This window comes from Balaenoptera physalus (assembly GCF_965194825.1).
Source record: "Balaenoptera physalus genome assembly, chromosome: Y".
NCBI classification, from domain to species: Eukaryota; Metazoa; Chordata; class Mammalia; order Artiodactyla; family Balaenopteridae; genus Balaenoptera; species Balaenoptera physalus.
The window spans coordinates 11,339,038-11,365,809 of record NC_138904.1 but is presented as its reverse complement, the minus strand read 5'-3'; the positions used below and the strand labels follow the sequence as shown (position 1 = coordinate 11,365,809).

Sequence of the window (26,772 nt, the reverse complement as noted above, 5' to 3'; positions counted from 1 at the left end):
AAAAATAAAAGAAGAGGGAACACAAACTCATTTTATGATGCCAGCATTGCCGATACCAAAACCAGACACTACAAGGACACTACAAGGAAAGAAAATTACAGGCCAATATTTCTCATACATAGATGTAAAAAATCTTCTAAAGACATTAGCAAACAGAATCCAACAACATATTAAAAGAATCATACACCTTCATCCAGTGGGACTAATTCCAGGGATGCAAAAATGGTTTAACAACCAGAAATCAGTCAATGTAATACACCATGTCAAAAAAATGAAGGATAAAAATCATATGACCATCTCAAGAGATGCAGAAAAAATATCTGACAAAATTCAACTTCCTTTTATGAAAAAACTCTCAACAAAGAGGGTATACAGGGGACATATCTAAGCATAATAAAGACTACATGTGACAAACTCACAAGTAAATTTACGCTGAATGGTGAAAAGCAGAAAGCTTGTCACCAAGATCAGGAGCAAAACTGTTGCTGCTTTTATTCATTGTATTATAGGAAGTCCTAGCCAGAGCAATTAGGCAAGAAAAGAAAGGAAGAAGTAAAACTGTCGCTCTTGCCGATGACAGGATATTATATATAGAAAACCCTAAAAACTCCACTAAAAAACTGTTAGAACTAAGAAACAAATTCAGTAAAGTTGCAGGATACAAAATCAATGTTGCATTTCTATACTCTAGTAACAAATCAACAGAAAAAGAAATTAAGAAAACAATCCCATTTACAATTGCATCAAAAAGATAAAATACTTAGGGATAAATTTAAGCAAGGAGAAAGACCTGCATGCTGAAAACTGTAAGATACTGATGGAAATAAAAATAAAAACACATATAAATGGAACGATATTCTGTGCTCACTGTTTGGAAGAATTAATGTTGTTAAAATGTCCATACAATCTATAGATTCAATGCAATCCCTATCAAAATTCCAATGGTATTTTTCAAATAAATAGAACAAACAATCCCCAAATTTCTATGGAACCACAAAAGACCCCAAATACCCAAAGAAATATTGAGCAACAAGAACAAAGTTGGAGGCGTCATATTTCCTGATTTCAATTTATACTATTAAGCTATAGTAATCAAAACAGTATGATAGAAGCATTAAAAAAGACACACAGATCAGTGTAACAGAATAGAGAACCCAGAAATAAACTCACAGATACATGATCAATTGTGTTGTGACAAAAGAGCCAAGAAGGTACAATGGGGAAAACACAGTCTCTTCAATAAATGGTGCTGGGAAAACTAAACTATATGTAAAAGAATGAAACTGAACTACTATCGTATACCATACACAATAGATGAATGAATAAAAAAGATGTGGTGTATATATACAATGGAATTTGGCCATTAAAAAAGAAGGAAAACATCCTTTGCGATGCCATGGATGGACTTAAGGGCACTATGTTAAGTGCAATAAGTCAGAAAGAGAATGATGAATACTGTATGATTTTATATGTGGCATTATAAACAACAACAACAACAACAAAAATAGAGAACATAGGTGCTTGCCAGACACCAGGGCATGGGGAGATGGGTGAAATGGGTCAAAAGTTACAAAATTCCAGTTATAAAATACATGAGGCTGTAATGTACTGCACGGTGACTATAGTTAATACTGTACTGTGCATTTGAAATTTGTGGAGAGAGTAAATGTTAAAAATTCTCATCACAAGAAAAAATGTAACAATGTATGGTAACTGATTTAACTTCATTTATTGTGGTGATCATTTCCCAATATACACAAATATGAAATCTTTATGTTGTATACCTGAAACTAACATAATATTATATGGCAATTATATTTCATTTAAAAAATAACAAAACAAAACGTCCATATTTTCCTGCGATAAAGTACTTCAATCATGACTCTTGTATTAGTTTGCTAGGGCTGCCTTAACAAAATACCACAGGCTTGGGTGGCCAAAACCACAAAAATTTACTTTCTCACAGTTCTAGGGGGTGGAAGTTGAAGTCCAAGGTGCTGGCAGGGTTAGTTTCCTCTGTTTAGCTTGCAGATAGATACCCTCTCGTTGACTGTATTCTCTTTGTATGTACAAACCTGCGTGCAAAAATTTCATCTTCTTAAAATTAAGGGACCAGTCAGATTGCATTAAATGGTAGGCCCCATTCTGAGGGCCTCGTTTTAACTTAAACAGAGATTTGAAGAACTCGCCTCCAAATAGCCTTACCTTCTGGTATGCATATGGGAGGGGGGTTGGCATGACAGTCTTCGGTCCATAGCATGCCTGAAGAATAAAGCAGTTGAGAGATTTAGAGGAAGACAGAGCACGAAGCGGAACAGATTGCTGCTAAAGGAGTAAGAACACTCCGTGAAGATTGTGGGAGGAGCCACCAGGCGTAGGAAAGAGGTGGGGTCTTCCGCTAACTACAAGGCCGCCCACACCCAGTATGGCTGCAAACTGTGCGAAAGCGGCTGTGCGTTCCTTGAAAATAGAGAGGCATTCAGGAGGGGCCGTGGCTTGGATCCCTAGCCTGTGACTCCGCGCATGTGTCGGCTATCCAGGAGGAGCAGGGAAGTGGGCGTCGGCTGGCGGGCTGCAGACGGGCGCCGGGGCGCGGGCACCGGGCGGAGGATGCACCAGGCGCTGCGGGAGGTTCCCCGCGGCCGCCCCCGCGCCCCGGACGCCGGGCCTTAGTGCTGGCGGAGGAGGCGGCGAGAGTGGGGCGGCCGGGCGGCAGCAGGGCCCGCGCCGTCATGCCGTGGCTGAGCGGCGGCAGGCGGCGGCGGCGGGGACAGCCGCTAGAGGCCCCGCAGGAGCAGCCGCCGCCCGCGGCCCCCGCGCCCTCCGCGCCGCCACCCCTGCTGGCCCGGGAGAGCGCCGAGCTGCAGCTGCCCGCCGGCTGGGAGGAGGCGCGCGACTACGACGGCCGCGTCTTCTATATCGACCACAACACGCGCCAGACGTCGTGGATCGACCCCCGCAACTGGTATGGGGGTTGCGGGGGTGGTGTGACTCTGAGGGAGTGTGCCACTTCCGGCGGCTGACGCACTGGCGGATGCACTGGCGACATGCTCCGCCCAGCTCTGAGCCGTCCGGAACCCCTAAACTTGGGTCCGGTCCGTGGGTTACCCGGTAGGCCGAAGGAGTTAACTGGGTCGTTCGCTCTGCAAGCTTGTGACACTACTGAACGCGGAGCCTTGACCTCTAGGATTCCCTCCACACAGCGAAGTCTCTTCCTTGGTCCCCTCACGTCACCCGCTGACCGACGCCTGGGAGCTGGGCGCCAGGAATTTCCTCTCCAGGGGCTGACGGATGGCCCTCTCTTCCTTTTTCCTCCACGGTCTCGCCCATCCCTGTCGGGCCTCCGCGGCCCACCGCCCCCCGGCTGTGTCCCTACAGGCGCCCCCGACCTCGCGGTGGCCAGATGAGCTGTCATCTTGGAGCACAAACGTGCGCCCCAGCCTCGTGGTGTGGGTTCCTTGTCTGGCGGGCTGAGCCTAGTTTCCATTCGAAGACTGTGCCAGATGGGACACTTAAGGATTCCCGATTCTTTGGAGTAACCATCAAACTTGTGATGGTTACTCTTTAGCGCCTTAAAAGTTGAGTTAAAATTCTGATTGAAAAAGCCTGTGCACTGCGGTCAGAATGGGCTATGATTAGACCCATATGCTTTTTGAACAAAGAGGAAAAAAGAGTTAAATTTTAGGTTTCCTTTTTGTGCAAGATACGAGAAGACCACTAAGTCTTATTATTCATATAAATAAATCTTATGGAGTAAAAACGAATACTTTTAAAACTACTACCATATTAAATTTAAGTTCATCTAATGATGCTTTTTCTTAATTTTTGCTCAATTGTCTGCTGCTTTCAATGTTCAGCCGCTTTTGGAGAGATGGATTTTTTTGTGGAGTTGGAATTCTGTTCAAACTGAGCCTTTCCACTGATTATGTGATATCTTGTTCTGTATGGAGCAACTTCTCTCCACACTGGACTCGAGTGCCAGAAGGGAAGTACTGCAAGCTTCCCAGTGATTTTCAGGCTTGAAAATGCCCATTGTGGTGACAGGCTCCTGATTCCTCCTACCTGCACTGGAAAGGCAGTGCTCCTGGCACGGGCATTTCAAAATAAGCTCTTTTATTTTATAAAAAAGGAGACAATCTACTGAATTATTGTTTGAGGATTTCTCTTGGATCAGATAGGGAAAAACCAAGCAAAAGGATCGATTCCCTAACATTCTCAGTGTTGCAACCTTTTGGATTCAGAAATTTATATGAATCCTAGCAGAAATTTAAAGGTTAGTAAGATGGTTAGTTACATTGAAAATGTAACTATGAGATGAGATCATGTAATTTTAACCAAAAGCTAGAGCCACAGCTGTCTGATCAAGCCTTGGAAGGTTCTGGAGTTACTATAACTGTTTGGAATATGGTGTCTTTTTATGCTGTAAGTCTGTTAAAAACCCAAACAACTGGAAAATGAACCAATTAAACATACTGTTTTTGCTTAGAAGAGGCCAGGGGTCATTTTATGAGGGTAATATAAAACAGTTTGTATTGGAATGGGGATTCATAATGAAACTATGTATAAGTTTCTGTTTAAATGATAAATCAAGCAACATAAGTGAGCAGATTATAGAAATCAGGTTGTATAATCTTCATTTCCATGTCATTCAGATACATTTCCTAGCTTCCTTTTTATGAAGATTAGTTCGTGTAATTGAAAAGCATTTTACACTTATTTTTCAGACGTCACTTAGCTACACGTTCAAAAAAAGTAGCACTTAAATGCTAAAAGTACCAAACCAGTGAAGAAAAGTGAATATGTTGCATTTTTTTTTTGCAAAGTAACAACATATGAATCTTTTATGAGATAATTTTTTTTAAACATCTTTATTGGAGTATAATTGCTTCACAACCGTGTGTTACTTTCTGCTTTATAGCAAAGCGAGTCAGCTATACAAATACATATATCCCCATATCTCCTCCCTCTTGCGTCTCCCTCCCACCTTTCCCATCTCACCCCTGTAGGTGGTCACAAAGCACCGAGCTGATCTCCCTGTGCTATGCGGCTGCTTCCCACTAGCTATCTCTTTTACATTTGGTAGTGCATATATGTCCATACCACTCTCTCACTTTGTCCCAGCTTACCCTTCCCCCTCCCTGTGTCCTCAAGTGCATTATCTACGTCTGCGTCTTTATTCCGGTCCTGCCCCTAGGTTCTTCAGAACCAGTTTTTTTTTGTTTTAGATTCCATATATATGTGTTAGCATATGGCATTTGTTTTTCTCTTTCTGACTTACTTCACTCTGTATGGCAGACTCTAGGTCCATCCACCTCACTACAAATAACTCAATTTTGTTTCCTTTTATGGCTGAGTAATATTCCATTGTATATATGTGCCACATCTTCTTTATCCATTCATCTGTCGATGGACACTTAGGTTGCTTCCATGTCCTGGCTATTGTAAATACAGCTGCAGTGAACATTGTGGTACATGACTCTTTTTGAGTTACGGTTTTCTCAGGCTCTATGCCCAGTAGTGGGATTGCTGGATCATATGGTAATTCTATTTCTATTTTTTAAGGAACCTCCATACTGTTCTCCATAGTGGCAGTATCAATTTACATTCCCACCAACACTGCAAGAGGGTTGCCTTTTCTCCACACCTTCTCCAGCATTTATTGTTTGTAGATTTTATGATGATGGCCATTCTGACTAGTGTGAGGTGATACCTCATTGTAGTTTTGATTTCCATTTTTTAATAATCAGTGATGTTGAGTATTCTTTCATGTGTTTTCTGGCAATCTGTATATCTTCTTTGGAGAAATGTCTATTTAGGTCTTCTGTGTGTGTTTGGATTGACATGTTTGTTTTTTGATATTGAGCTGCATGAGCTGTTTGTAAATTTTGGAGATTAATCCTTTGTCAGTTGCTTCATTCACAAGTATTTCCTCCCACTCTGAGCTTTGTCTTTTCATCTTGTTTATGGTTTCCTTTGCTGTGCAAACGCTTTTAAGTTTCATTGTGTCCCATTTGTTCATTTTTGTTTTTATTTCCATTTCTCTAGGAGGTAGGTCAAAAAGGAGCTTGCTGTGATTTATGTCACAGAGTGTTCTGCTTGTTTTGCTCTAAGAGTTTGACAGTATCTGGCCTTACATTTAGGTCTTTAATCCATTTTGAGTTTTTTTTTTTTTTTAATTAATTAATTTATTATTTATTTATTTTTGGCTGTGTTGGGTCTTCGTTTCTATGCAAGGGCCCTCTCCAGTTGCGGCAAGCGGGGGCCACTCTTCATCGCGGTGCGTGGGCCTCTCACTATTGCAGTGTCTCTTGTTGCAGAGCACAGGCTCCAGACGCGCAGGCTCAGTAGTTGTGGCTCAAGGGCCCAGTTGCTCCGTGGCATGTGGGATCCTCCCAGACCAGGGCTCGAACCCGTGTCCCCTGCATTGGCAGGCAGATTCTCAACCACTGCGCCACCAGGGAAGCCCTTGAGTTTATTTTTGTGTATGGTGTTAGGGAGTGTTCTAATTTCATAATTTTACATGTACCTGTCCAGTTTTCCTAGCACCACTTATTGAAGAGGCTCTCTTTTCTCCACTGTATATGCTTGCCTCATTTATCAAATATAAGGTAATATGTGTGTGAGTTTATCTCTGGGCTTTCTATCCTGTTCCATTTATCGGTATTTCTTTTTCTATGCCAGTACCTTACTGTCTTGATTACTGTAGCTTTGTAGTATAGTCTGAAGTCAGGGAGCCTGATTCCTCCAGCTCCATTTTTCTTTCTCAAGATTGCTTTGGCTACTTGGGTCTTTTTTGTTTCCATACAAATTGTGCAATTTTTTTGTTCAAGTTCTGTGAAAAATGCCATTGGTAGTTTTCTAGGGATTGCGTTGAATCTGTAGATTGCCTTGGGTAGTAGAGTCATTTTCACAATGTTGATTCTTCCAATCCAAGAACATGGTATATCTCTCCATCTGTTTATATCATCTTTAATTTCTTTCATCAGTGTCTTATAGTTTTCTGCATACAGGTCTTTTGTGTCCTTAGGTAAGTTTATTCCTAGGTATTTTATTCTTTTTGTTGCAGTGGTAAATAGGAGTGTTTCCTTAATTTCGGTTTCAGATTTTTCATCATTAGTATATAGGAATGCAAGAGAGTTCTGTGCATTAATTTTGTATCCTGCTACTTTACCAAATTCATTGATTAGCTCTAGTAGTTTTCTGGTAGGATCTTTAGGATTCTCTATGTATAGTATCATGTCATCTGCAAACGGTGACTGCTTTACTTCTTCTTTTCCAATTTGGATTCCTTTTATTTCTTTTTCTTCTCTGTTGGCTGTGGCTAAAACTTCCAAAACTATGTTGAATAATAGTGGTGAGAGTGGACAACCTTGTCTTGTTCCTGATCTTAGATCAAATTTTTTCAATTTTTCACCATTGAGAACGATATTGGCTGTGGGTTTGTCATATATGTCCTTTATTACGTTGAGGTAAGTGCCCTGTATGCCTACTTTCTGGAGGGTTTTTATCATAAATGGGTGTTGAATTTTGTCAAAAGCTTTTTCTGCATCTATTGAGATGACCATATGGTTTTTCTCCTTCAGTTTGTTAATATGGTGTATCACTTTGATTGATTTTCATATATTGAAGAATCCTTGCATTCCTGGGATAACCCCACTTGATCATGATGTATGATCCTTTTAATGTGCTATTGGATTCTGTTTGCTAGTATTTTGTTGAGGATTTTTGCATCTATGTTCATCAGTGATATTGGCTTGTAGTTTTCTTTCTTTGTGACATCTTTGTCTGCGTTTGGTATCAGGGTGATGGTGACGTCGTAGAATGAGATTGGGAGTGTTCCTCACTCTGCTGTATTTTGGAAGAGTTTGAGAAGGATAGGTGTTAGCTCTTCTCTAAATGTTTGATAGAATTTGCCTGTGAAGCCATCTGGTCCTGGGCTTTTGGTTTTTGGAAGATTTTAAATCACAGTCTCAATTTCAGTGCTTGTGAGTGGTCTTTTTAGATTTTCTGTTTCTTCCTGGTTCAGTCTCAGAAGGTTGTGCTTTTTTAAGACTTTGTGCATTTCTTCCAGGTTGTCCATTTTATTCGCATATCATTGCTTGTAGTAATCTCTCATGATCCTTTGTATTTCTGCAGTGTCAGTTGATACTTCGTCTTTTTCATTTCAAATTCTGTTGATTTGATCTTCTCCCTATTTTCTTAATGAGTCTGGGTAATTGTTCATCAATTTTGTTTATGTTCTCAAAGAACTAGCTTTTAGTTTTATTGATTTTTGCTATCCTTTCCTTCATTTCTTTTTCATTTATATCTGATCTGATCTTTATGCTTTCTTTCCTTCTGCTAACTTTGGGGTTTTTTTGTTCTACTTTCTCTAATTGCTTTAGGTGTAATGTTTGGTTGTTTACTTGAGAGGTTTCTTGATTCTTGAGGTAGGATTGTATTGCTATAAACTTCTCTCTTAGACTGCTTTTGCTGTAACCCATAGGTTTTGGGCCATTGGTTTTCATTGTCATTTGTTTCTCAGTATTTTTTGATTTCCTCTTAGATTTCTTCAGTGATCTCCTGGTTATTAAGTAGTGTAATATTTAGCCTCCAAGGGTTTGTATTTTTTATAGATTTTTTCCTATAATTCATATCTAGTCTCATAGCACTGTCGTCAGAAAGGATAGTTGATATGATGTCAATTTTCTTAAATTTACCAATGCTTGTTTTGTGAGCCAAGATATGATCTCTCCTGGAGAATGTTCCATGAGTACTTGAGAAGAAAGTGTATTCTGTTGTTTTTGGATGGACTGTGCTATAAATATCAAGTAAGTCCAAGTTGTTTCATGTATCACTTAAAGCTTGTGTTTTCTTATTTATTTTCGTTTTGGATGATCTGTCTATTGGTGGAAGTGGGGTGTTAAAGTCCCCTACTATGATTGTGTTACTCTGATTTCCCCTTTTCTGGCTGTTAGAATTTGCTGTATATATTGAGGTGCTCCTATGTTGGGTGCATAAATATTTACAATTGTTACATCTTCGTCTTGGATCGATCTTTTGATCATTATGTAGTGTCCTTCGTTATCTCTTGTAATAGTTTTTATTTTAAAGTCTATTTTGTCTGATATGAGAATTGCTGCTCCAGCTTTCTTTTGATTTCCATTTGCATGGAGTATCTTTTTCCATCCCCTCACTTTCAGTCTGTATGTGTCCTTAGGTCTGAAGTGGGTCTCTTGTAGACAGCATATATACAGGTCTTGTTTTTGTATCCTTTCCGCCAGTCTGTGTCTTTTGGTTGGAGCATTTAATCCATTTACATTTAAGGTAATTATCGATATGTATGTTCCTATTACCATTTTCTTAATTGTTTTGGGTTTGTTATTGTAGGTCTTCTCCTTCTCTTGTGATTACTGCCTAAGGAAGTTCCTTTCGCATATGTTGTAAAGATGGTTTGTTGGTGCTGAATTTTCTTAGCTTTTGCTTGTCTGGTAAGTTTTTAATTTCTCCATCAAATCTGAATGAGATCCTTGCTGGGTAGAGTAATCTTGATTGTAGGTTTTTCTCCTTCAACACTTTAAATATGTTCTGCCACTCCCTTCTGGCTTGCAGAGTTTCTGCTAGAAGATCAGTGTTAACCTTATGGGTATTCCCTTGTGTGTTATTTGCTGTCTTTCCCTTGCTGCTTTTAATATTTTTTCTTCATATTTAATTTTTGATAGTTTGATTAATATGTGTCTTGGTGTGTTTCTCCTTGGATTTATCCTCTATGGGACTCTCTGTGCTTCCTGGACTGGATTAACTATTTCCTTTCCCATATTAGAGAAGTTTTCAACTATAATCTCTTCAAATATTTTCTCAGTCCCTTTCTTTTTCTGTTCTTCTTCTGGGGCCCCTATAATTCGAATGTTGATGCATTTAATGTTGTCCCAGAGGTCTCTGAGACTGTCCGCAGTTCTTTTCATTCTTTTTTTTTATTCTGCTCTGCAGTAGTTATTTCCAATATTTTATCTTCCAGGTCACTTACCCGTTCTTCTGCCTCAGTTATTCTGCTATTGATCCCTTCTAGAGTAGTTTTAATTTCATTTATTGTGTTTTTCATCATTGCTTGGTTCCTCTTTAGTTCTTCTACATCCTTGTTAAATGTTTCTTGCATTTTGTCTATTCTATTTCCAAGATTTTGGATCATCTTTACTATCAATATTCTGTATTCTTTTTCAGGTAGACTGCCTATTTCCTCTTCATTCGTTAGGTCTGATGTGTTTTTACCTTGCTCCTCCACCAGCTGTGTGATTTTCTGTCTTCTCATTTTGCTTATCTTACTGTGTTTGGGGTCTGCTTTGGGCAGGCTGCAGGTTCGTAGTTCCTGTTGTTTTTCGTGTCTGCCCCCAATGAGTAAGATTGGTTCAGTGGGTTGTGTAGGCTTCCTGGTGGAGGGGACTAGTGCCTGTGTTCTGGTGGATGAGGCTGTATCTTTTCTTTCTGATGGGCAGGTCCATGTCTGGTGGTGTATTTTGGGGTGTCTGTGGCCTTATTATGATTTTAGGCAGCCTCTCTGCTAATGGATGGGGCTGTGTTCCTGTCTTGCTAGTTGTTTGGCATAGGGTGTCCAAGCACTGTAGCTTGCTGGTCACTGAGTGAAGCTGGGTCTTGGCGTTGAGATGGAGATCTCTCAGAGATTTTCACTGTTTGATATTACGTGGAGCTGGGAGGTCTCTTGTTGACCAGTGTCCTGAACTTGGCTCTCCCACCTCAGAGGCACAGCCCTGATGCCTGGCTGGATCACCAAGAGCTTTTCATCCACATGGCTCAGAATAAAAGAGAGAAAAAATAGAAAGAAAGGGAGAAAGGGAGAAAGGAAGAAAGGAAGAAAGAAAAAGATAAAATAAAATAAAGTAAAATAAAATAAAATAGTTATTTAAATAAAAAATAATTACTAAGAAAAAAATTTTATAAGTAATAAAAAGAAAGGACAGACAGAACCCTAAGACAATTGGTAAAAACAAAGCTATACAGACAAAATCACACACAGAAGCATACACATACACACTCACAAAAAGAGAAAAAGGGAAAAAGAAAAAAATATCTTTGCTCCCAAAGTCCAGCTCCTCAATTTGGGATGATTCATTGTCTATTCAGGTATTCCACAGATGCAGGTACAGCAAGTTCATTTTGGAGAGTTAATCCTCTGCTCCTGAGGCTGCTGGGAGAAATATCCCTTTCTCTCCTTTGTTCGCACAGCTCCCGGGGTTCAGCTTTGGATTTGGACCCGCCTCTGTGTGTAGGTCGCCTGAGAGCATCTGTTCTTCGCCCAGACAGGACGGGGTTAAAGAAGCAGCTGATTCGGGGGCTGTGGCTCACTCAGGCTGAGGGGAGGGAGGGGTGCTGATGTGGGGCGAGCCTGCAGTGGCAGAGGCCAGCGTGACGTTGCAACAGCCTGAGGTGCGCTGTGTGTTCTCCCAGGGAAGTTGTCCCTGGATCATGGGACCCTGGCAGTGGCAGGCTGCACAGGCTCCTGGAGAGGAGGTATGAATAGTGACCTGTGTTTGCTCACAGGCTTCTTGGTGGCGGTAGCAGCAGCCTTAGTGTCTGTGGGGTCCGTGCTGATAGCCGTGGCATACGCCGTCTCTGGAGCTCCTTAAAGCATCGCTGTTAATCCCCTCTCCTCGCGCACCAGGAAACAAAGAGGTAAGAAATAGTCTCTTGCCTGTTCGGCAGGTCCGGACCTTTCCCCGTACTCCCTCCCAGCTAGCCGTGGCGCACTAACCCCCTTCAGGCTGTGTTCACGCCGCCAACCCCAGTCCTCTCCCTGGGATCTGACCAAAGCCGGAGCCTCAGCTCCCAGCCCCCGCCCGCCCCAGAGAGTGAGCAGACAAGCCTCTCCCGCTGGTGAGTGCTGGTCGGCACCGATCCTCCGTGCAGGAATCTGTCCGCTTTGCCCTCTGCACCCCTGTGGCTGTGCTCTCCTCGGGGGCTCCAAAGCTCCCCGCTCTGCCACCTGCAGTCTCTGCCTGCAAAGGGCCTTCCTAGTGTGTGGAAACCTTTCCTCCTTCACAGCTCCCTCCCACTGGTGCAGGTCCTGTCCCTATCCTTTTGTCTCTGTGTTTTCTTTTCTGTTTTGCTTGTTTTGCCCTACCCAGGTACGTGGGGAGTTTCTTGCCTTTTGTGAGGTCTGAGGTCTTCTGCCAACGTTCAGTAGGTGTTCTGTAGGAGCAGTTCCACATGTAGATGTATTTCTGATTTATTTGTGAAGAGGAAGGTAATCTCCACGTCTAACTCTTCCGCCACCTTCGATTGTCCATAAACTTGTTTTTAAGTATTTATTTCTTCTAGGTTCTGTTTTCAAGTGGAATTTTCTTCTTCTTTTTTTTTTTTTTTGCTGTAGAAGTATTTTAGGTTTTATTTCTTTTCAAAATGTAAATCCTTTTTCCCCCTTTTCTATAGGAATGTAAATTCATTTTAACACTGCAGGAATCACCCATGAGTGAGTCCTCATTACTGTTTCAATATCTGTTTCCTGTGAAGGGAAGGGGATGTCTATGGAGAAAGGAAGTTGTCCCAAAGGTGACATAGCTGGGAATGGGACTAATTTCTTTCTTTCTCTGATCCTGGCAGGGGAACTCAGCAACTCCCTCTGGTTCACTCATGGTCACCTGACCAGGACTGAGACAAACCTCCCAATTACAGAGATACTGGTTAGCCTTGTTTTAAAAAATTTTTTTTGCAGAAATTATGTTTCACTGTAGGTGATTACAACATAGTGAGTATAATTCCCTGTGCTGTACATTATATTCTTCTTTCTTATCTACTTTAATAGTAGTTTAATAGCAGCTTGTATCCATTAATCCCATACCCCTAATTTGTCTCTTCCCCCTACTCTGTCACCTTTGGTAACCACCAATTTGTTTTCTATATCTGAGTCTGTTTCTGTTTTGCAGATACAGCCATTGTGTTATTATTACTATCATTATTATTATTTTTGAATTACACGTGTAAGTGATATCAGATAGTATTTGTCTTTTTCTGTCTGACTTATTTCACTAAGCATGATATTCTCTAGGTCCATCCATATTGTTGCAAATCGCAGAATTTCATTCTTTTTCTATAACTGACTGATATCCCATTGTGTGTGTGTGTGTATATATATATATACACACAAATATCACATTTTCTTAATCCAGTTGTCTGTTGATGGACACATAGGTTGCTTTCATATCTTGGCTATTGTAAATAATGCGGCTGTGATCATTGGGGTACGCGCATCTTTTCAAATTGGTGTTTTCATTCTTGTTCTGGATATATACAGGAGTGGAATTGCTGAATCATATATGGTAGCTCTATTTTTAGTTTATATAACAAACCTCCATACTGGTCTCCACAGTGATGCACCAGTTTCCATTCCCACCAACAGCGTACGAGAGTTCCATTTCTCCACATTCTCACCGACATTTTGTTGTTTCTAGACTTCCTGATCATGGCCATTCTGACAGGTGTGAGGGGATACCTCACTGTAGCTTTGATTTGCATTTCCTTCGTAATTAGTGATGTTGAGCATCTTTTCAAGTGCCTGTTAGCCATTTGTGTGTCTTCTCTGGAAAGATGTCTATTCAAGTCTTCTGCCCATGTTTTGTTTGGGTTGTTTGTTTGTTCACTTTTTGATACTGAGTTGTATGAGCTGTTTGTATATTTTGGACATTAACCTCTTGTTGGTCACATAATTTGTAAATATCTTCTCCCATTCCATAGGTTGTTTTTTGTTTTGTAGATGGTTTCCTTTGATGTACAAAAGCTTTTAGGCATAATTGGGTTCCATTGTTTATTTTTGCTTTTATTTCTTTTGCCTTAGGAGAGTGATCCAAAGAAATATTGCTACAATTTATGTCAAAGAGTGTTTCACCTCTATTCTCTTCCAGGAGTTTTATGATTTCTGGGCTTTCATGTAGGTCTTTAAACTATTTTGAGTTTGTTTTTGTGTACAGTGTGAGGAAATGTTCTAATCTCATTGATTTACATGCAGCTGTGCAGCTTTCCCAGCACCACTTGCTGAAGAGACTGTCTTTTCTCCATTGTTATTCTTGCCTGCTTTTTCATAGGTTAATTGACCATAGGTGTGTGGGTTTGTTTCTGCTCTCTCTTTTCTCTTTCATTGATCTATGTGAGTGTTTTTGTGCTAATGTGTCATTTTGATTATCGTAACTGTGTAATGTAGTCTGAAATCAGGGAGTGTGATACCTCCAGCTTTGTTCCTTTTTCTCAATTGTTTTGGCAACTTGGTGTCTTCTGTGATTCCATATAAATTTTGTGATTATTTGTTTTAGCTTTCTGACAAATGTCCTGGGTATTTTGATAGTGATCACATTAAATCTGTAGATTGCTTTGGGAAGTATGACCATTTTTATAACATTAATTCTTCTAATCTAAGAGTATGGGATGTCTTTTCATTTCTTTGAATCTTGTTCAGTTACGTTCATCAATGTTTTATAGTTTTTAAAATATAGGTCTTTCACTTCCTTGGTTAAGTTTATTCCTAGGTTGTGTTTTTTGTTTGTTTTTAATGTAATTATAAATAGGATTTTAAAAAAACCTTTCTCTTTCTGGTATTTCATTATTAGTATATCGAAACTCAGTGGATTTCTAAATATTAATCTTATATCTTGCAGCCTTGCTGAATTCACGTAGTCTGATACTTTTTTGATGGAGGCTTTAAGATTCTCTATATAGAATATCTTGTCGTCCACAAATAATGAGTTTTACCTTTTCCCTTCCAATTTGGATTCCTTTTATTGCTTTTTCTTGTCTGATTGCTGTGGCTTGGACTTCAAATAGTTTCAGTGTTAAATAGAAGAAGTGAGAGTGGGTATCTGTCTTTTTTTTTCATTTTAGAAGAAAGGCTTTCAGCTTTTTACCATTGAGTGTTATGTTGGCTGTAGGGTTTGTTGTAAATGGCCTTTATCATGTAGAGATGTGTCCCTTCTACAACCACTTTGATGACAGTTTTTTTATCATGAATTAATGTTGAATTTGACCATTGAGATGGTCATGTGGTTTCTGTCTTTACCTTTTGTTCATATGGCGTATCACAGTAATTGATTTGCATATGTTGAACTATCCTAATGACACTGGAATGAATTCAGCTTAATCATGGTGTATGATTCTTTTCATATAATGTTGAATTCAGTTTGCTCATATTTTGTTGAGGATTTTTGGGTCTATATTCATCAGTTATTGGCCTATAATCTTTTTTTTTTTTTTTTTTGGTAGTGTTTTGATTGGTTTTGTTATCAGGGTGATGGTGGCCTCGTAGAATGATTTTGGAATCATTTTTTGGAATAATTTGTAGAGTAATAGCTTTTCTTTATGTTTGGTAGAATTCTCCTGTGAAGCTGTCTGTTCCTAGTCTTCTGTTTTTTGGGAGTTTTAAAAAAATTATTGTTATTACAAATTCAATTTCATTGATAGTTATCAGTCTATTAAGATTGTCTGTTTCTTCCTGACTCAATTTTGGCAGGCTGTATGCTCCTAGAAACTTGTCCAGTTCTTCTGTGTTGTCCAGTTTGTTGGCATATAACTGTTCATAGTATTCTCTTATGATTTTTTGTATCTCTGTGGTATGGTTGTTATTTCTCCTCTTTCATTTCTTATTTTGTTTACTTGGAACTCCTTTCTCTCTTTTTTTTCCTTGGTGAGCATGGCTAAAGGTTTATCAATTTTGTTTATGTTTTGAAAAAAAGCAGCTCTTGCCTTATTGATCTTTGGTGTTGCTTTTTTGATCTCTATTTTGTTTACTTCCTCTCTGATCTTTATGTTTTCCTCCCTGCTGCTGACTTTGAACTTAGTTTGTCCTTGTTTTTGTAGTTTGTTTAGGTGGTAGGATATATTGTTTATTTGAGATTTTTCTTGTTTCTTGAGGAAGATTTATCTCTTCTTAGAACTGCTTTTGCTGCATCCCATAGATTTTGGAAAGTTGTGGTTTCATTTTCATTTATTTTGAGGTATTTTCTGATTTTCTTCTTGAATTCATCATTTAACCGTTGGTTTTTCAGTAAAATGTTGAATCTCCATACGTGTGTTCATTTCTCCTTTTTCTTTCTGCAGTTGATTTCTAGTTTCATACTGTTGAGGTTGGAAAACTGCTTGGTATAATTTCTGTCCTCTTAAATTTGTTGAGGCTAGTTTTGTGACGTAGTATGTGATCTATCCTGGGGAATATTTCATGTATACTTGGAAAGAATGTGTATTCTGTTTTGTTTTGGTTTTTTTGCCTTCTTAATTTGCATTTTGTATAGTTAATTCTGGTATATAGAACCCAGTAATTTTACATGTTCGTTTTATATTCTGCAACTTTGCAGAATTTGTTTATTGTCTCTTTGTGGGTTTTTAATATAGCTGGATAGAATTTGCTAATATACTTTGGTTTTTGTAACTGATTAATGGTTAATGTGGAATTCATTAAATAATTAACACTTATCAATGAAAATATTACATAAGCATTTAGTATAGATTAAAGCCAGTGTTCATGTTTGAAGTAGAGAAACTGAAACATTTGGATAGAAACATTTCTCAGGAAATGAGAACAGAAGATAAGTATTCTGTTGTTCAAAATGAGTGACATCTCTTTTGCATAACATCATTAAATATGATTATTTGAAAAATGCTTGTTTAACAGTTTTATTTTAACTGTCAGTATATATTTTCACTGCAGTTAAATGTTGAATTTTGAGATTTTAATGGTTTTAATTATGAGTGTACTAATCTAATTATGTTTTCTGGAAAAGCTTGTGAATTAGTTTTTCAATAGAATATTGGAGCAGATGTTAGCAATATTATCTAATCAAATATCTAATCAATTGGATTAGATAATATAAGTTTTTGTTAAGGATTAATTATAAGAATAATTACAATCATAGGACTAATTATAAGATTTAATTATCAGATTGATTCAGTAAACATACAAAATTGTCTTGAATTTCAAATTATCTTCATTGCTTTATTTTGTAGGATAACAAAGCCACCGACCTTTGCTGATTGTGTTGGGGATGAACTTCCTTTAGAATGGGAAACTGTATATGATAAACAAGTTGGCATTTATTACATGAACCACATAAAAAGTAAGTAGAGTGCCACATTTGATTATTATACTACTCTCCATTGGGTTCCAGGTAGGGATCCATTTCTCTCTCAGATTCACATTTCGTCACACTCCAATTTTTGTTCAAGCTGCCCAGCGTTTCTGTCATTGTCATTACTACTGGGGACACCAAGTTCCCCTTAGTGTGCTTTCTGTCCTTTGATTCGTTGAGCGCAGGGGAGGCTGCGGGCTCCTGTAGATGCACGGTGCCCAGAATGTGGGTGACAAAGCTCCTTCCTCACGGCTCCTCCTGTCCCCTTAGTGTGATCGACCCAGGCTTGTATCTTTAGGGCTGATTCCTGCATTGTCACTTGCCAGCTGGCCTTCGGAGTTCAGCATTTGGAACCCTGAATGGCGAGGCGTCCTGGCTGGGTCCTGGGGCAGGGGAGTTTCTGATCCATACCCTCAGCCTTCACGTGACTGCGGCTTTTACCCAGGGATTGGGCAAGGGTGTGAGTGCCGCCCTGGTCCTGCTGCCCTCCCCGGCGGTTATCCCAGTGGCAGGAGGGCTTCCAGGCGGGTCTGCCGCCCACCAGATGGGTGTGGTGCTTAGCGAGGCTGCACTCAAGGGCCTCTGTCCCCCTGGCCCAGCTGGCCCGGTGCCCCTGGATTGCTTGCAGCTGGGGTGTCTGTCTCTCTGGGCCACCTTCCCTGAGCTGTGGGCTGGGCACACCTGCACTACAGCTTTGGCCTCTCCAGGTCCGGGTGGCAGTACTGAATGGCACAAGTGGCCACCTTACACAACCTTTCTGCAAATCCTGCGTACCTGCCTCTGTGGCCTGGGACCCACCTGTTCTGGCTTAGCTTTGTAAACTCTGCTTGCTTATGCTTTGGACGAATGACTCAGAATTACTTTGCATCCGTCCAGGTGGAGGTGCCTCTAGGAGGGAGGAGGAAAGAAAGGATGGGCGCTCAGGGGAGAGGTTGGAGCCGGAGGTGGGTGTGAGCCCTTACGGGAGCTGGTAGAGTGAGAGAGCCAGAGTGGAAAACGGGGGATTTATGGGAAGTCCATGAAGAATGCAGAAGGACGCCGTCTGGAGTGGGAGGTGGGAGAAGGGGAATGAGCCAGTCACGGGGACAGCAGAGCCCACAGCAGTCTGGCGTGAAGAAGGCAGGGAGAGGAAGGTTGGACATGTGTCTTAGTTTGACAGGGATGAGCTCCTTTGGGTTCATGTCCACCAACATTTACTTAGAATGTGAAAAGTTGCCTGGTATTGTCTTCCCCTCCATGGAGCTATTGCATGTCTACAGAGCTTTCTTCTCGTCCCAAGCATGGGTGTGTAGATAGGATGTGATCCACGTTCTGGGAGGTTTGTTATATAGACACTTCCGTAATGTACCTCCTGGTAGTTAATTAATTTTCTTATCGCCGAGTCACCTAACTGCATGATTATTGGTCAACGTAAATATTTTACTTTGAAGTCCCCTATGTTCTTACCCTTCCAATTTCAGAGCTTACCCAGATTGAGGATCCCAGAGAACAGTGGTGGCGGGAGCAGGAACGGATGCTGAAGGAGTATTTAATTGTAGCCCAGGAGGCCCTCAATGCCAAGAAAGAAACCTACCAGATTAAGCAGCAGCGTTTCGAGCTGGCCCAGGAGGAATACCAGCAGCTGCACAAGATGTGCGAGGACGACAGCTGCTCGTACACCAGCTGTGAGTTGACTGTCCCCCGCGGTTAACACGCGTGGCTTCCAAAGCCGTCTCTCTGCTAGGCTTTCTGCAGACACTGAGCTTGAGTCGGGCAAGACAGCTTCCTAAATTTTCTAATCGCAAACTGTTAGGTAGTCAGCCTTCCATGCTGGAATCCGATGGTCATTCACTATTGCTACTTCAGCAAATGTTGATCAACTGCCCACCTTGTGCCCAGGCACTGCAACACAGGGGAGCCCAAGAAGGGAGGGGCTTCCGTGAGGGTGGGGAAGGGAGAAAATAAACAAGTACATTTCAGGTAGTGACACAAAACAAACTTGTCAATGTTTTTTGTTATTTTACTTTTTAAAAACTGAAGTATAGTGATTTACAATACTGTATTAGTTTTAGGTATACAACACAGTGATTCAATATTTTTATAGATTATACTGATTTAAGTTACTACCAAATATATATACTGTGTCCTGTACAATATATCTGTGTGGCTTATTTACTTTATACATAGTAATTTGTGTCTCTTAATCTCCTACCCCTAGTTTGTCCCTCCACACTTCCATCTCCCACTGGTAACCACTAGTTTGTTTTCTGTAGCTGTGAATTTGTTTCTGTTTTGTTATATTCGGTAGTTTGTTTTATTTTTTGGATTCCACATATAAGTAATAACATACGGTATTTTTCTTTCTTTCTCTGACTCATTTCACTAAGCATGATATTCTCTAGGTCCATCCATGTTGTTGCAAATTGCAGGATTTTATTCTTTTTTATAACTGAGTGATACCCCATTGTGTATATATATACATATATCACATCTTAATCCAGTTGTCTGTTGATGGACACGTAGGTTGCTTCCATATCTTGGCTATTGTAAATAATGCAGCTGTGAACATTGGGATACATGCATCTTTTCAAATTAGTATTTTCTTTCTTGTTCTGGATATATACAGGAGTGGAATTACTGGGTCATATATGGTAGCTCTATTTTTAATTTATATAACAAATCTCCATACTGGTCTCCACACTGGATGCCCCAGTTTCCATTCCCACCAACAGCGTACGAGAGTTCCATTTCTTCACATTCTCACCAACATTTTGTTGTTGCTAGACTTTCTGATCATGGCCATTCTGACAGGTGTGAGGGGATACCTCACTGTAGCTTTGATTTGCATTCCCTTCATAATTAGTGATGTTGAGCATCTTTTCAAGTGCCTGTTAGCCATCTGTGTGTGTTCTTTGGAAAGATGTCTATTCAAGTCTTCTGCCCATGTTTTGTTTGGGTTGTTTGTTTGCTTTTTGATATTGAGTTGTATGAGCTGTTTGTATATTTTGGACATTAACCCCTTGTTGGTCACATAATTTGTAAATATCTTCTCCCATTCCATAGGTTGTCTTTTTGTTTTGTAGATGGTTTCCTTTGATGTACAAAAGCTTTTAGGCATAATTGGGTTCCATTTGTTTATTTTTGCTTTTATTTCTTTTGCCTTAGGAGAGTGATCCAAAGAAATATTGCTACAATTTATGTCAAAGAGTGTTTCACCTCTATTCTCTTCCAGGAGTTTTATGATTTCTGGGCTTTCATGTAGGTCTTTAAACTATTTTGAGTTTGTTTTTGTGTACAGTGTGAGGAAATGTTCTAATCTCATTGATTTACATGCAGCTGTGCAGCTTTCCCAGCACCAGTTGCTGAAGAGACTGTCTTTTCTCCATTGTTATTTTTGCCTCCTTTTTCATAGGTTAATTGACCATAGGTGTGTGGGTTTATTTCTGCTCTCTCTTTTCTCTTTCATTGATCTATGTGAGTGTTTTTGTGCTAATGTTGTGTCATTTTGATTATCGTAGCTTTGTAATGTAGTCTGAAATCAGGGAATGTGATACCTCCAGCTTTGTTCTTTTTTCTCAGGATTGTTTTGGCAAATTGGGGTCTTTTGTGGTTCCATATAAATTTTGTGATTATTTGTTTTAGTTCTGTGACAAATGTCCTGATATTTTGATAGCGATAGCTTTAAATTGTAGATTGTTTTGAGCAGTATGGCCCTTTTAATAATATTAATTCTTCCAACCAAAGAGCATAGGTTATCTTTCCACTTCTTTGCATCATCTTTAATTCATCAGTATTTTATAGTTTTCAGAGTATAGGTCTTTCACGTCCTTGGTTAAGTTTATTCCTAGATATTTTATTTATTTTTTTGATCAAATTTTAAACAGAATTGTTTTCTTGCTTTCTTTTTTCGATATTTCATTGTTAGTGTATAGAAAAGCAACAGATTTCTAAATATCAATCTTGTATCTTGCAAGTTTACTGAATTCATTTATTAGTTTTAATAGTTTTTTGGTGAAGACATTAGAGTTTTCCATATAGAGTATCTTGGCACCTGCAAATAATGACAGTTTTATGTCTTCCCTTCCAGTTTGGATGCTTTTAATTTTGTTTTCCTGTCTGATTGCTGTGTCCAGGTATTCAATACTAAGTTGAATAGAAGAGGGAAGAGTGGGCATCCTTGTTTTCTTTCTCATTCTAGAGGAAAGGCTTTCAGCTTTTCACCATTGAGAACTTATGTTGGCTGGCTTTGTCATAAATGGCCTTCATTATGTTGAGATAAGTTCCCTCTATACCAATTTTGATTAAAATTTTTATCATGAATGAATATTCAATTTTGTCAAATGCTTTTCCTACATGTGCCCATTGGCTTTGTTGGGAGAGCTCGATCTGATGTGATCACTAGTCATGTCTTTCCTCAGGGTGTGCTGGCAGCTATCACCTTGGTAGGTGGTGGGACTGGAGATGGAGTGGCTAGAGCCAGAGCCAGTTTGAGCCAGGGCTTCTCCTCTGCTCAGTGGCTATTACTGCCCTATCAGAGGTGTGGTCAGGTCCCATGTTGCTGGAGCAGTGTAAGAGAAAGAGGAACTTTCTCCTGAAAGTAAGTGCCAGAAATGGCTGCCTCTGCCCCATTCAGATACCTCATTAAGGTCTGTGGTGCCTCCCCCTCCCATGGCCAAGTTCTGTCCTTGGCTTGGCAGCCTACTGTGGAGCTGTGACATGCAGCAAGCCTGCTAGGGTGTTTGCTTGGACCACTCTGGGGAATCAGTGCACGCAGGGGATCACGAGAAACCAGCCAGCCACCTGTGTCTTCTCAATCCATGCTGTAAATCCTGCCTGAGGGCAAGGCAGCACACAAACACTTCTCAGGTGTGGAGTGTCAGATTCTCCAGCCTTTCTGTCTGTCCCAGCAGTTCTCCTTGCAGCCAGGCCTCACAGTGCCTGTCTCCTCCAAGTGAGACGAGTCTGTGGCTTGACCTGCTCACGCCCCAGGACGGGTCTTTGCCTTTGTAGCCTCCCTTTTCTTCTTAGTCCCCTCCCAGGGGCACAGGTCCCAACTCAGCACTTTTCCCCCTTCCTCTCTGATTATGTGGGAGTCTTTCTTGTAGTCTTGATTCTGTAGGGGGTTCTCTTTTTTTTTTAACATGTTTATTGGAGTATAATTGCTTTACAATGGTGTGTTAGTTTCTGCTGCATAACAAAGTGAATCAGCCATACATATACATGTATCCCCATGGCCCCTCCCTCTTGCATTTCCCTCCGCCCTCCCTATCCCACTGCTATAGGTGGTCACAAAGCACCAAGCTGATCTTCCTGTGCTATGTGGCTGCTTCCCACTAGCTACCTGTTGTACATTTAGTAGTGTATATATGTCCATGCCACTCTCTCACGTCGCCCCAGCTTACCCTTCCCCCTCCCCGTGTCCTCAAGTCCATTCTCTACATCTGCGTCTTTATTCCTGTCCTGCCCCTTGTTCTTCATAACCACTTTTTTTTTTTAGACTGCATATATATGTGTTAGCATATGGTATTTGTTTTTCTCTTTCTGACTTACTTCACTCTGTATGACAGGCTCTAGGTCCATCCACCTCACTACAAATAAGTCAATTTCATTTCTTTTATGGCTGAGTAGTATTCCATTGTATATATGTGCCACATCTTCTTTAACCATTCATCTGCCAGTGGACATGTAGGTTGCTTCCATGTCCTGGTTATTGTAAATAGAGCTGCAGTGAACATTGTGGTACATGACCCCTTTTTTTTTTTTAAACATCATTATTGGAGTATAATTGCTTTACAATGGTGTGTTAGTTTCTGCTTTATAACAAAATGAATCAGTTATACATATACACATGTTCCCATATCTCTTCCCTCTTGCATCTCCCTCCCTCCCACCCACCCTATCCCACCCCTCTAGGTGGTCACAAAGCACCGAGCTGATCTCCCTGTGCTATGCAGCTTCTTCCCAGTAGCTATCTGTTTTACATTTGGTAGTATATATATGTCCATGCCACTCTCTCACTTTGTCACAGCTTACTCTTCCTCCTTCCCATATCCTCAAGTCCATTCTCTAGTAGGTCTGTGTCGTTATTCCCATCTTACCACTAGGTTCTTCATGACCATTTTTTTCCCCCCTTAGATTCCATATATATGTGTTAGCATACTGTATTTGTTTTTCTCTTTCTGACTTACTTCACTCTGTATGACAGACTCTAACTCCATCCACCTCACTACAAATAACTCCATTTCATTTCTTTTTATGGCTGAGTAATATTCCATTGTGTATATGTGCCACATCTTTATCCATTCATCCGATGATGGACACTTAGGTTGCTTCCATGTCCTGGCTATTGTAAATAGAGCTGCAATGAACATTTTGGTACATGACTCTTTTTGAATTATGGTTTTCTCAGGGTATATGCCCAGTAGTGTGATTGCTGGGTCGTATGGTAGTTCTATTTTTAGTTTTTAAAGGAACCTCCATACTTTTCCCCATGGTGGCTACATCAGTTTACATACCCACAAACAGTGCAAGAGTATTCCCTTTTTTCCACACCATTTCCAGCATTTACTGTTTATAGATTTTTTGATGATGGCCATTCTGACTGGTGTGAGGGGATACCTCATTGTAGTTTTGCTTTGCATTTCTCTAATGATTAGTGATGTTGAGCATCCTTTCATGTGTTTGTTGGCAATCTGTATATCTTCTTTGGAGAAATGTCTGTGTAGGTCTTCTGCCCATTTTTGTATTGGGTGGTATGTCTTTTTGATATTGAGCTGTATGAGCTGCTTGTAAATTTTGGAGATTAATTCTTTGTCAGTTGCTTCATTTGCAAATATTTTCTCCCATTCTAAAGGTTGTCTTTTCATCTTGTTTATGGTTTCCTTTGCTGTGCAAAAGCTTTTAAGTTTCATTAGGTCCCATTTGTTTATTTTTGTTTTTATTTCCATTTCTCTAGGAGGTGGGTCAAAAGCTTCTTGCTGTGATTTATGTCACAGAGTGTTCTGCCTTTGTTTTCCTCTAAGAGTTTTATAGTGTCTGCCCTTACATTTAGGTCTTTAATACGTTTTGTGTTGATTTTTCAATATGGTGTTAGGGAGTGTTCTGGTTTCATTCTTTTACTTGTAGCTGTCCAGTTTTCCCAGCACCACTTATTGAAGAAGCTGTCTTTTCTCCATTGTATATTCTTGCCTCTTTTATCAAAAATAAGGTGACCATTTGTGCGTGGGTTTATCTCTGGGCTTTCTATCTTGTTCCATTGATTTTTGTTTGTTTTTGTGCCAGTACCATACTGTCTTGATTACTGTAGCTTTGTGGTATAGTCTGAAGTTAGGTAGCCTGATTCCTCCAGCTCCATTTTTCTTTCTCAAGATTGCTTTGGCTATTTGGGTCTTCTATGTTGCTCATACAAATTGTGCAGTTTTTTTTCTAGTTCTGTGGAAAATGCCATTGGTAGTTTTCTAGGGATTGTGTTGTATCTGTAGATTGCCTTGGGTAGTGGAGTCATTTTGACAATGTTGATTCTTCCAATCCAAGAACATGGTATATCTCTCCATCTGTATCATGTTTAATTTCTTTCATCAATGTCTTACAGTTTTCTGCATACAAGTCTTTTGTCTCCTTAGGTAGGTTTATTCCTAGGTATTTTATTCTTTTTGTTGCAATGGTAAATGGGAGTGTTTCCTTAATTTCGGTTTCAGATTTTTCATCATTAGTGTATAGGAATACAAGAGAGTTCTGTGCATTAATTTTGTATCCTGCTACTTTACCAAATTCATTGATTAGCTCTAGTAGTTTTCTGGAAACATCTTTAGGATTCTCTGTGTATAGTATCATGTCATCTGGAAACAGTGACACCTTTGCTTCTTCTTTTCCGATTTGGGTTCCTTTTATTTCTTTTTCTTCTCTGTTGGCTGTGGCTAAAACTTCCAAAACTATGTTGAATAATAGTTGTGAGAGTGGGCAACCTTGTCTTGTTCCTGATCTTAGAACAAATGGTTTCAATTTTTCACCATTGAGAACGATGTTGGATGTGGGTTTGTCATATACAGCCTTTATTACATTGAGGTGAGTTCCCTCTATGCCTACTTTCTGGAGGGTTTTTATCTTAAATGGGTGTTGAATTTTGTTGAAAACTTTTTCTCCATGTATTGAGATGACCATATCGTGTTTCTCCTTCAGTTTGTTAATATGGTGTATCACATTGATTGATTTTCATATATTGAAGAATCCTTGCATTCCTGGGATAAACCCCACTTGATCATGTTCTATGATCCTTTTAATGTGCTGTTAGATTCTGTTTGCTATTATTTTGTTGAGGACTTTTGCATTTATGTTCATCAGTGAAATTGGCCTGTAGTTTTCTTTCTTTGTGACATCTTTGTCTGGTTTTGGTATCAGGATGATGGTGGCCTCATAGAATGAGTTTGAGAGTGTTCCTCTCTCTGCTATATTTTGGAAGAGTTTCAGAAGGAAGAGTGTTAGTTCTTCTCTAAATGTTTGATAGAATTCGCCTGTGAAGCCATCTGGTCCTGGACTTTTTGTTTGTTGGAAGATTTTTAATCACAGTCTCAATTTCAGTGCTTGTGATGGGTCTGTTTATATTTTCGGTTTCTTCCTGGTTCAGTCTCAGAAGATTGTGCTTTTCTAAGAATTTGTCCATTTCTTCCAGGTTGTCCATTTTATTGGCGTATAGTTGTTTCTAGTAGTCTCTCATGATCCTTTGTATTTCTGCAGTGTCAGTTGTTACTTCTCCTTTTTCATTTCAAATTGTTTTGAGTCTTCTCCCTTTTTTTCTTGATGAGTCTGGCTAATGGTTTTTCAATTTTGTTTATGTTCTCAAAGAACCAGCTTTTAATTTTATTGACCTTTGCTATCATTTCCTTCATTTCTTTTTCATTTATTTCTGATCTGATCTTTATGATTTCCTTCCTTCTGCTAACTTTGGGGATTTTTTTTTGTTCTTTCTCTAATTGCTTTAGATGTAAGTTTAGGTTGTTTAATTGAGATGTTTCTTGTTTTTTGAGGTAGTATTGTATTGCTGTAAACTTCCCTCTTAGATCTGCTTTTGCTGCATTGCATAGGTTTTGGGTCATCCTGTTTTCATTGTCATTTGTTTCTACGTATTTTTTGATTTCCTCTTTGATTTCTTCAGTGATCTGTTGTTTATTAAGTAGTGTATTGTTTAGCCTCCATGTTTTTGTATTTTTTACAGAGTTTTTCCTGTAATTGATATCTAGTCTCATAGTGCTGTGGTCAAATGATACTTGATACGATTTCTATTGTCTTAGATTTACCAAGGCTTCGTTTGTCACCCAAGATATGATCTGTCCTGGAGAATGTTCCATGGGCACTTGAGAAGAAAGTTTATTCTGTTGTTTTTGTAGGGAATGTCCTATAAATATCAGTTAAGTCTGTCTTGTTTAATGTATCATTTAAAGCTTTTGTTTCCTTATTTTCATTTTGGTTGATATGTCCATTGGTGAAAAGGGGGTGTTTAAGTCCCCTACTATGATTGTGTTACTGTTGATTTCCCCTTTTATGGCTGTTAGCATTTGCCTTATGTATTGAGGTTCTCCTGTGTTGGTGCATAAATATTTACAATCGTTATATCTTCTTGGATTGATCCCTTGATCATTGTGTAGTGGCCTTCCTTGTCTCATGTAATAGTCTTTATTTTAAAGTCTATTTTATCTGA

At 39.7% G+C, this 26,772-nt stretch overlaps 1 protein-coding gene across 1 annotated transcript in view; it reads left to right on the top strand.

Annotated features, from left to right (window-relative positions):
- Positions 1-2,209: 2,209 nt before the first annotated feature.
- LOC309653398 (protein WWC3-like) overlaps positions 2,210-26,772 on the top strand; it is a gene marked incomplete at its 3' end in the record, with an annotated part of 96,522 nt that continues 71,959 nt past the window's right edge. Inside the window, 3 exon segments of the mRNA XM_082448020.1 lie at positions 2,210-2,965; positions 16,978-17,087; positions 18,560-18,763. Of these exon segments, the coding sequence (XP_082304146.1) occupies positions 2,733-2,965; positions 16,978-17,087; positions 18,560-18,763 (547 nt within the window). The 5' untranslated portion in view covers positions 2,210-2,732.